The sequence below is a fragment of the Prenolepis imparis genome, unplaced genomic scaffold (genome assembly GCF_030444845.1).
Source record: "Prenolepis imparis isolate NDT839.2.m4 unplaced genomic scaffold, iyPreImpa1.0 SCAF_3, whole genome shotgun sequence".
Taxonomy (NCBI): domain Eukaryota; kingdom Metazoa; phylum Arthropoda; class Insecta; order Hymenoptera; family Formicidae; genus Prenolepis; species Prenolepis imparis.
Genome location: NW_028141161.1, coordinates 18,694,603 through 18,704,722, shown reverse-complemented (window position 1 = coordinate 18,704,722; position 10,120 = coordinate 18,694,603). Strand labels below are relative to the sequence as shown.

The following is a 10,120-nucleotide window of genomic DNA, read 5'->3' as shown; positions in this document are numbered from 1 at the left end:
TAAAATTCACACACTTTTCTCTCTCTTTCTGTATTTTCCCTTTTAATTGTGCATATTTATTGCATTTTAATTCGGAAGGAATCATGCGACACCGGTAATGTGGTCCGTGAGGTTTCACTAACCCACATTTGCCGTTGAAAGCAAAACGTCTGAAACTACTGACCTGATTTTGCTTATTGCTTGTTTATATGAATATTTAAACATTGCTGTTTATTTAATATGCTTTTATAATGTTTTTATTAGTTATTATTTGTTGCGCGCTCGTTTTAATTAGTATAATCAAATTCAATTAAAACTAATTATTTTATTAATTTTAAATTTTATAAATTACTAATTATGTTATTGCTATAACACAATACATAAATGATTTAATCATTCACAAATTTACAGATGTCGGCATATTGTTTAATTCTATTACCGTTTTCTCACACATTTAGATGTTTTATTAAGTGTAGATTATTTATTTATTTTAGAAGTATTTAATTTTTTTATGCAATTTTTTTTAAACCCTATACGTATTATTGTAAAATATTTTAATTTAGATAAATAAAATTATATAAAAAAATACAGATAATAATTATAATGTAAAATTCAAGTTTTACATATATATTTTTGAATGCAATTACATAAAAATTATTTGAATAGTATCTCCCGATATAATTGAGAAGCATAAGAAACGTTAAATCCAATATATTTAAGTATTACCCGCATTGATGCAAAGCGGGTATCTTGCGTCATAGAAACTTCATACATTGTGTGTGTGTGTGTGTATTATAAGATGCTATTATAAGTAATATAAGAATAATTTTATCTAATGAAAGCACGCAATAAATATTCTTAAATGTTTGTCCGTTAGAAAAAAAAAGGAAAAAGAAATGCAATCATTTTTTATCGTAACTATATAATTAAAGTACTTTCACACTACATTTTTGTATCTAATAATAATTTATTGTTATTTATTGTTGACAAATGATTTTTTAATACAAATGTCGATCTCGCTCTTTCGAGATATCAGTGAAATTTGTGATTTCATTATTACATTTAACAATTATTAACTATTTTCTGCAGTAGAAAATAAAACAAATAGTTTAAATAAAACATAGCTTTCAAATTAAAAGTAATATATTGTACATGTGTATAGCAAATAAAAAAATAAAATATAAAATTATAAAAACAAACAATATTTAATTTCTTTTGTTTTACACTTTTTCTTTCTCTTATTTAAACTTTAAAAGAGATAGAAATAAAAATTAAGCAAAACTTACATTATTTTATATTAGTCTTATTTAATTACTGGAGAATTATTTTAATATAAACAATATTCAAAAAGCATATTGGCACTTACAAATGTCATGTACATAATACGTACATTTTTAAGACATTCAACGATTATATATAATGTATGTGTGTGTGTGTCTGTGTGTAGTATGCAATGTTATTATACTTTTTGTGCATAAACTATTAAAATTTTTAATAGATAATCCATTTTTTACCTAAAATTTTTAATTTATGTATCAGAGTTGTTTTGTTATAAAAATAATAATTTACATAAATGTGCGTTGATTTATAGATATTATTGTTTCTTTACCTAATATTACCGCTTTTGAATTTAGAGTCGGCAAGAGGATAGTTGCTATTATATCTCTAGGACCACAACCACTGTCCATACATTTTCCAGACATGCCTATTAAATCTTCTTCAAACTCATCTATTAAACTTATTATACTGAATTTTTGCAAATCGTCAAAAGAAGCGTATTCTTCCGGACTCGTAATTTTCACAAGATTGCTTCTGTTTTTACTCTGTGTATCTTGCGTAGCACTTAGCAACAAGATTATTTCAAGAAGTAGCTTCATAGACTTTGCAATCTGGTAGGGGTACGCAGATTGGAAGAATGTGATGTACATTTTTGTGGAAATTTATCAGTGATAAAAGTAAAGTAAATAAATATTCCGTACTTTTGTGCACTTTTATTCTGTAATAATAATTTAGCAGCATTTTTATGATTATTAGAAGATCCATATACGGAATTTAATTAATATAAATATAAAATTAATTATATAATTTTATATAAAAGTGTCAATAATTGTAAAAAACTAAAATACAAAAATTTTTATTGAGCATAAAATTCGTTTCTTTGAAATATCATAATGAATTATCTTAGAGCATGTCATAACATTTATGACACATCAAAATATGATACATATAATAATAATAAAATATTTCTGTATAGATGAATTTTATACAAAAGTTTTTTTAAAAAACATCTCTATTTAACTACGCCAAAATAACACTCCAAAAAAATTATTATTTTTAAAAATTTGCTTTCTCTATTATATAAAAAATATCTATTGCGTTTTATAAAAATAATATTATAAATAAAATAAATAATATAATGAATAATAAATATACATATATATATATGTGTATATATATATATATATATATATATAATACATAATATGATAAAATATAATTATTTTAAATGTACTTATAATTCTTGGTATGTATTGATATATCTATGAGAATGCAATAATTTTACAAAAGGATAAATTACTATATATAGTGATAGCATATGTGTATCTCCCTCTATCAATTCAATGATTTTTATCGATCGAAGAATTATCACATGCTACCTATTTATTTTGTTAGCACTTTTTCTAACGTTTAAATACATTTACTATAAATATTAACAATATGTTTATTATAATAATTTAAATTAAAATCTTACTATTGCCTTATTTAATTCTTATATTTTATATATATAATTATTTGATATATATTATTATTACTTGTATTAAATTATTTAATATTATTATATGTATCAAAATATAATACATATAATAATAATCAAATATTTCTGTATTAGAGACAATATATTATAGCAGATGTGTGATGTGTGTGCGTGTGTGTTCCATATAAGGAATACTATATCTTTTCCAGAAAAACAGCAAAATCTAGATTTTCGAACTATTGCGATTGTTTTTTGATATATTCTAATATATTTAATATATGTACATACATTGAAAATGATAAAATAGCCGAAAAGATAAATATATATTCATTAAGGATGTAATGTAATTTGATAATGTTATATTTCAAATGTTAATTTAATATCTTTAACGCATATACAGTTATTATTTCTTTCTCGAAATTTTATATAATCTTTGATATTAGAATTTTTGTCTTCAAATAACTTTCAAAATCTACTATTTGCAGGTTGTGCGCCAACTCTGAAACATTTACACTACAGTATTTTAAATATGGAAAATTATATATATAATTATATTTCGAGATATTTCTTCAAAGTGAATACTGCAACGTAATTACTCTTAAATGCAAAGTTATTATGCAAATAAGTAAAATACACATTTCATGTATAATAAATGCAATATGTAACAGGCTCGTAATTGCCCCCAATTATTTCTAGTATTTAGCATGTAATATCAGATTGTATTTATAACATAAGCTTTAATTATATAAGGCGTATGTGTAGAAAGTCAAAAATTCAAGTATTAGCTCAGGAAATAAGTTAATAAAATAATTAAATGTTTACCTTTACAAAGACTGCTCGAATCGCCTTGATCTTGACATCTTGACATATGTTGTCAAGATCATCAGCATAAATAACTCTGAAAAAGCTGTCGCTCAGTGTTCACTAAAAAGTTATCGTTATTAAAAAAAAAGTTTACTAAATAAAATGTAATTTTTCTGATACCATGTATATTTAAGACAGAGCTGTCCACGTTTTGCACTTTTCGGCCGATTTCCGAGGCTCACCGCCTAGCGGCCCCCACTTACGCTCGAGACCTTAGCAAAACTACGGTTATCGGGCCAAATTAATTAAAGTTTAATTAATCATGTTCACCAAATGCCTTTTATTCTCAGCGTCTATTCTTTGCATTTATTTGTAAGATACATCTCTCTTAATTATATGTCTACTTTCGTCTCTTAATTATAAAATCTGTTTTTATCTTTCTTCTCAATTTTTAGCACATGTTGCTCCGCTTGTCTCATTATAGGTCATTAAATTTTGTAAGAGAGAATAAATATATACATGCAATGAAGCCTGTGTAATGTATTGGAAGCCACACGTTAAATTCGCCACACTGCTCGGAGATGACGTGAGAGTTAATAACTATTTTTTGTTATTTATCATTTTTATCCTTTTGACTGCAAATTTATTTATGTAATCGTTTTTTTAATTTACTTTTACAATACACGCGTCTTATTTATTGCTTGCCTTGGCATTTGCCATTTTTTGCCTTGATTTAATTCAGAGCTGTCCACGTTTTGTACTTTTCGGCCGATTTCCGAGGCTCATCGCCTAGCGGCCCCCACTTACGCTCGAGACCTTAGCAACGCGTGGCCCGATAACCGTAGTTGCTAAGGTCTCGAGCGTAAGTGGGAGCCGCTAGGCGGTGAGCCTCGGAAATCGGCCGAAAAGTGCAAAACGTGGACAGCTCTGATTTAAGAGAAAATGCATTAGCAGATTCATTTATTTATATGTAGTAAATTGAACGCATAGTGGAAAGGCGGAACCCCTCACCCCGCAGAAAATTAATCCGGTAATTATGCACTTTAGGGGACAATGATCTTAACCTTGATATATGTTGTCAAGGGCAATGTCCTGAGTAACATGGAAAAGTTTTAGCCGTTGCTCATTATTTATGTGTAGTAAGTCGAAGGCATGGATAGAAAAAATCTATATTTGGAAAATTTCACATGAGTTTACAACTTTTCACGCAAAGCGAGGTCCATCCCCCTTGCTCCGTGCTTTCAGTGCGAAACGAGGTCTATATTTGCAAGATCTAAAGTTGCGAATCCATATGGAATTTTCCAAATATAGACCTCGTTTCGCACTGAAAGCACAGGGCGATGGGGGTGGATCTAACTACGCGTGAAAAGTTATTGCAAACCTATGTGAAATTTTCCCTAGCATTACAAATATATGTGTATATGTATATTGAAACAAACCCTGTGTATATATATATTTTTTCTTTTACATTATATGCTTAATAATTTATTTTTTAAAGATAATATATAACATGTAATATGTTTAACAATATGTATAATGTAAATAATATATGTATTGTATAATATGATATAATAACATAACATATGTAATAATATAACATAATATGTTATAGAATTTTTGTAAATTTAACTTGTCTATAAAAGCAGTCTATATAAAAGTAGTCAGAACGTTTTGATTGAATATCGAGAGATACTAATTATTATAATGATATAATTAGAATAATCTTAGGATAATTATGTAAATGTCTGTCTTTTCGTAAAACAATGTGTCTTTTATAATTAAAATAGTATTTTTTTGCAGTTTATGGAAAGATTAACATTTGTTCTATTAAACTTTTAATAATCTTACCACAAAAAGGTAATGTTTTATAAAAGATATAAATTTATCATGAATTCATTAATATAATATTTTATATAAGATCAATCTTATCTACGTGGGAAAGCTAAATTTTTAAAACATTCTACGATTATATATAGAGTGTGTGTACGTGTGCGTGCGTGCGTGCGTGTGTATGTGTACGTGTGTGTGTGTGTGTGTGTGTATAGTATGCACTGTTATTATACTTTATGTGCATAAACTATTAAAACTTTGTATAGATCTAATACAAATGTTTCTTCGTGATTATTCCGTATTGCTTTATAAGTGATTTTTCTTTTCTCAAATAGACGTGTATATTCATTCTTGAATTCTTCTTTCAGATCATGTGGCATTTCGTCCAAAAACGGATAGATGGACATTATCGAAGCTATCAAAATAATTCATTAAGATTTAATTAAATTATTAGAATGAAATTACGATATAAATAAACAAGATATAAATAAACAAAAAAAAGAACGTTGAAGCAAACTTATAATGCGATGTGTTATAATACAATAAAGTATAAATTTTTCTTTTACATATTTTTCGAACTACTTACATATAAAATTATTTGAATTTTTAGAAGAATATGTCGTTTCTCGAAGACTGCAATGGTAAATCTTAAATCCGATATTTTTAAGTAATTTTTTTAGTTCTTTACGTGGCTGGGCTGAATCATTAAATGGCGAAATGTATTTTTTTACATCCTGTGTAAACATAAAAATTATTAAATGTTCATAGTTGTTAAGTTGATGGCATGTGTAAACAATAAAGTTTACCTGTATGTATGGTGCAAAACGAATATCTCGAGCCATAATTTTCATAACTTCATATATATCATGAGTTGCTACTATAAACATAAGTATATTTCCACCATGATGCAGCATACAATAAATATTTTTAAATGCTTGTCTGTTAAATAAAACACACAGATAAATACAATTAATTTTCTAAGCTTTTGTTTTTTGCAATTTTTAGTTTCACTTGTGATAAAACTCTTAAAAAAAGTAAAATTTATTACACGAAACCATTTAAATGAAATGTTAAATTAATATATATTAAATTTTTACCTCTCTATCTTTGAAATTACGTTGCAACACGAAAGATTAAGAAACATTATTGCAAATAATTATATTAAAACATTTGAGAAACTATATTAAAATTATAAAACTGAACTTTATTTTAAAGGTTTTTATATAATTCATACATAATATCTTTAATAATTCCATAATTTGATAAAAAAAAGAGAATTATTATTTTTTTATTTAAGAAATTTAATTTATATTTACTTAAAAATTTTCGCTTACTGAATGTCATAACACCAATTCAAAGCGTTAAATGAGAATATATGATCAAATCCAGAAATATATTTTTTAGGCAAACTTTTAGTTTCGATATCCAATACTTCGAATTTGAGTCGCTTCTCTGTATCGTATTTTTGCTTTGCAAATTCAATCATATTCTCCGAAACATCGGTACCTTAAAATATGCAATTATTCAATTAAATAATAATTCGCAATAAGGAAATCAGCTAATAAGAATCAAATGTAGAAAATAGGCGCAACAAACTTATCTTAAAATCTTCTTTAATTGATTTGAACGTTTCATTCTTTCCTTTAAATCTTTAGCACATCAATTGACAAAAAATTACAAAAAATCTGATTTTTCGGACTATTCTCAGCATCATTCTCTTAACGAATAAAATCAATGGGAGACTTATACACCAGAGACGTAAGGCGGGAATGAGAATTAATACGTATAATTTTTTAAAATAGTTTTTCTATTAATTGATCTACTGAAGACAATTTAATTAAAAAAAAGATCAAAATATTTAAGTCATATAAAGAAAATTTTAAGAAAAGTTTGTTATGTCTATTTTCTGCGCCTAGCTCTTATTAATCTATATCTAAATTTTTTAATTTTTAATTTATTTTAATAAATTTTTAATTTATATTTCAGAATTGTTTTATTATAAAAATAATAATTTACATAAATGTGCGTTGATTTATAGATATTATTGTCTCTTTACCTAATATTACCGCTTTTGGATTTAAAGCCGGCAAGAGGATAGTTGCCGTTATATCTCCGGGACCACAACCAATGTCCATACATTTTCCAGACATGCACTTTAAATCTTCGTCATACTCATCCATTAAATTTATTACTTTGGATTTTTGCAAATCGTCAAAAGAAGCGTATTGTTCCGGATTCATAATTTTCGATCACAAGTTTGATTCTGTTTGTACTCTTTGCACCTTGCGTAGCACTTAACGAGATTATTTCAAGGAGTTGCTTTATATACTTTGCAATCTGGTAGGGATACGCAGATTGAAAGAATATGAAGTACATTTTCGTGGAAATTTATCAGTGACGAAAGAAAAGTAAATAAATGTTCCGCACTTCCTTTTATTCTGTGTATCAATAATTTAGCAGCATTTTTATGATTATTGAAAGCTCTATATACAGAATTTAATTAATATAAATATAAAATTAATTATATAATTTTATATAAAAGTATCAATAATCATAAAAAACTAAAATACAAAAATTTTTATTGAGCATAAAATTCTTTGAAATGTAATAATGAATTAGAGCATGTCATAACATTTATGACACATACAGAGTTTTTAAAATAATATTAAAAATTAAATAAATAAATATATTTATTATAACAATTAATAAAATTTGAACAAAGTTTTCCCTGAAATTAAGAGCAGCAATTAATGTAAATATATTTCGTAAACAAAGTTAACATCACTGTTAACTTTGTTTACAAAATATATTTACATTAATTGCTGCTCTTAATTTCAGGGAAAACTTTGTTCAAATTAACATCACTGAACTATACAGAGTGTCCCGAAACTACCGCGAGATATTTTAAAGGCAGATTCTCTGGCCAATTTAAAAACGATTTTTCCTCAGCGAAAATGTCGAGGCAATAATTTTCGAGTTATAAGCGATTAAAAATAAAGAGTTTTTCGTAAACTAAGCCCTCTAGAAATGTAATATTAACAAAACCACATTCTACAATTAATTTTAAGTAAAGTTTCTTTTAATAGAATTTTAATTTAAGGCTTAGTTACAAAGATACATGATGACAAAAATTGGGAACATGCAAAAAATGATGGTCTCCCTCGACATTTTCGCTGAGGAAAAATCGTTTTTAAATTGGCCAGAGAATCTGCCTTTAAAATATCTCGCGGTAATTTCGGGACACCCTGTATACTATACTGGAATGTTCACTCAAATAGAAAGGAACGGAACAAGAGAGATAGAAAATTGCAACTAGTCCGTTTTTTTCTAACGTAGTATTATACTTGAGCTAACCTGGGCACCAAGGTATACCAGGGAACGACACAGCAGATTCTCTGGCTAGAGAAGGGGCCAGTAAGGCACTAACTAGTCAGGAGGTAGGATTATCTTTCACGGTGGGCAAAAACTTCATCAGGGAAAATATAAGCAAATTGCATAAGGCCAGGTGGGAGAAGCTGGAAACCTGTCGCCAGGCCAAGTTCCTGATGAAGGATATCAGTGGTGTCAGGACCAAAGAATTACTTGCACTGAATAGGCAGAGACTGAGGGTGGGGATAGGACTACTTACAGGACACTCCCCAATACTTAAAGCTCACCTATTCAACATCAGACTCGCAGATAGGAAGGAGTGTCGACTATGTGGGGAAGAGAAAGAGGACAGCATACATATACTGTGCCAATGCCCGGCTCTTGCTTGCAGGAGGTTTACGACCTGGGGGCAAGGTTTTCTTAAATCCCAAGACTTAAGCGAAACAAGGGTGACGGAACTTATAAGCCTAGTGGAAAATTCTGGGCTGAGATCCCAACACCCGGTTTGAAAAAGAGTGAGGAGACACAATGGAACTCTTTTTGTTCTGAGTGCCGTCGGGGGCCGATTGGAACCACTCACTTTACTCTACTACTACTTATACTTGAGCTAAAACACCAATCAGAAGACATTTTAGACAAGGATAGATATGTTTGCTACCAACCTCTCTCTGCCTTTCGAGATGATTCGAGTAATCTTCTGCTTAACATTGAGTGAGCATTCCAGTATAATATATAGTTCAGTGGTTAACACAAAGTTATAACAATACTTTTCGTAAGAATAGGAACTGGCTACGATTTTTACAAAGAAATCTTATTAATCCGAAAATTACAATTTCAATAAAAGTTTAAATATATATAGATAAAATAAATTTATTTTTTATTATCATTATCATATGTGTCATTACTTGATACATATTATTATTATTTGTATTAAATTATTTTATATTATTATATGTATCAAAATATGATACATATAATAATAATAAAATATTTCTGTATAGATAAATTTTATACAAAAGTTTTTTTAAAAAACATCTCTATTTAACTACGCCAAAATAACACTTCAAAAAAATTATTATTTTTAAAAATTTGTTTTCTCTATTATATAAAAAATATATATTGCGTTTTATAAAAATAATATTAGAAATAAAATAAATAATATAATGAATAATAAATATATATATATATAATACATAATATGATAAAAATATTATTATTTTAAATGTACTTATAATTCTTGGTATGTATTAATATCTATGAGAATGCAATAATTTTACAAAAGGATAAATTACTATATATAGTGATAGCATATGTGTATCTCTCTCTCTCAATTCAATGATTTTTATCGATCGAAGAATTATCACATGCTACCTATTTATTTTG

General features: G+C 27.1%; 1 protein-coding gene across 6 annotated transcripts; it reads right to left on the bottom strand.

The window, feature by feature from the left end:
- Window positions 1–5,137: 5,137 nt before the first annotated feature.
- LOC145934428 (juvenile hormone acid O-methyltransferase-like) lies at window positions 5,138–9,551 on the bottom strand. 6 transcript variants are annotated; one of them, XM_083034823.1, is made up of 6 exons: window positions 9,505–9,551; window positions 7,425–7,705; window positions 6,703–6,874; window positions 6,175–6,307; window positions 5,955–6,102; window positions 5,138–5,783 (listed from the first exon to the last, which is right to left on the bottom strand). In XM_083034823.1, exons 2-6 carry the CDS (start codon window positions 7,606–7,608, stop codon window positions 5,596–5,598), a joined length of 825 nt encoding a protein of 274 aa, XP_082890949.1. In that variant the 5' UTR covers window positions 7,609–7,705; window positions 9,505–9,551; the 3' UTR covers window positions 5,138–5,595. The 6 variants fall into 6 exon arrangements, with proteins under 6 accessions (XP_082890949.1, XP_082890951.1, XP_082890952.1 ...); XM_083034825.1 differs by having other exon boundaries at window positions 7,425–7,661; window positions 9,505–9,549; XM_083034826.1 differs by having other exon boundaries at window positions 7,425–7,661; window positions 9,400–9,535.
- Window positions 9,552–10,120: the final 569 nt, after the last annotated feature.

Excerpts from the sequence above, each read along its gene's own strand:
- LOC145934428 (XM_083034823.1), bottom strand. The coding sequence starts at position 7,608 with ATGAATCCGGAACAATACGCTTCTTTTGACGATTTGCAAAAATCCAAA. Across the intron at positions 6,875-7,424 it reads TCCAAAAGCGGTAATATTAG|GTACCGATGTTTCGGAGAAT; the intron begins GTAAAGAGACAA and ends GCATATTTTAAG. Across the intron at positions 6,103-6,174 it reads GTTTTGCACCATACATACAG|GATGTAAAAAAATACATTTC; the intron begins GTAAACTTTATT and ends ATGTTTACACAG.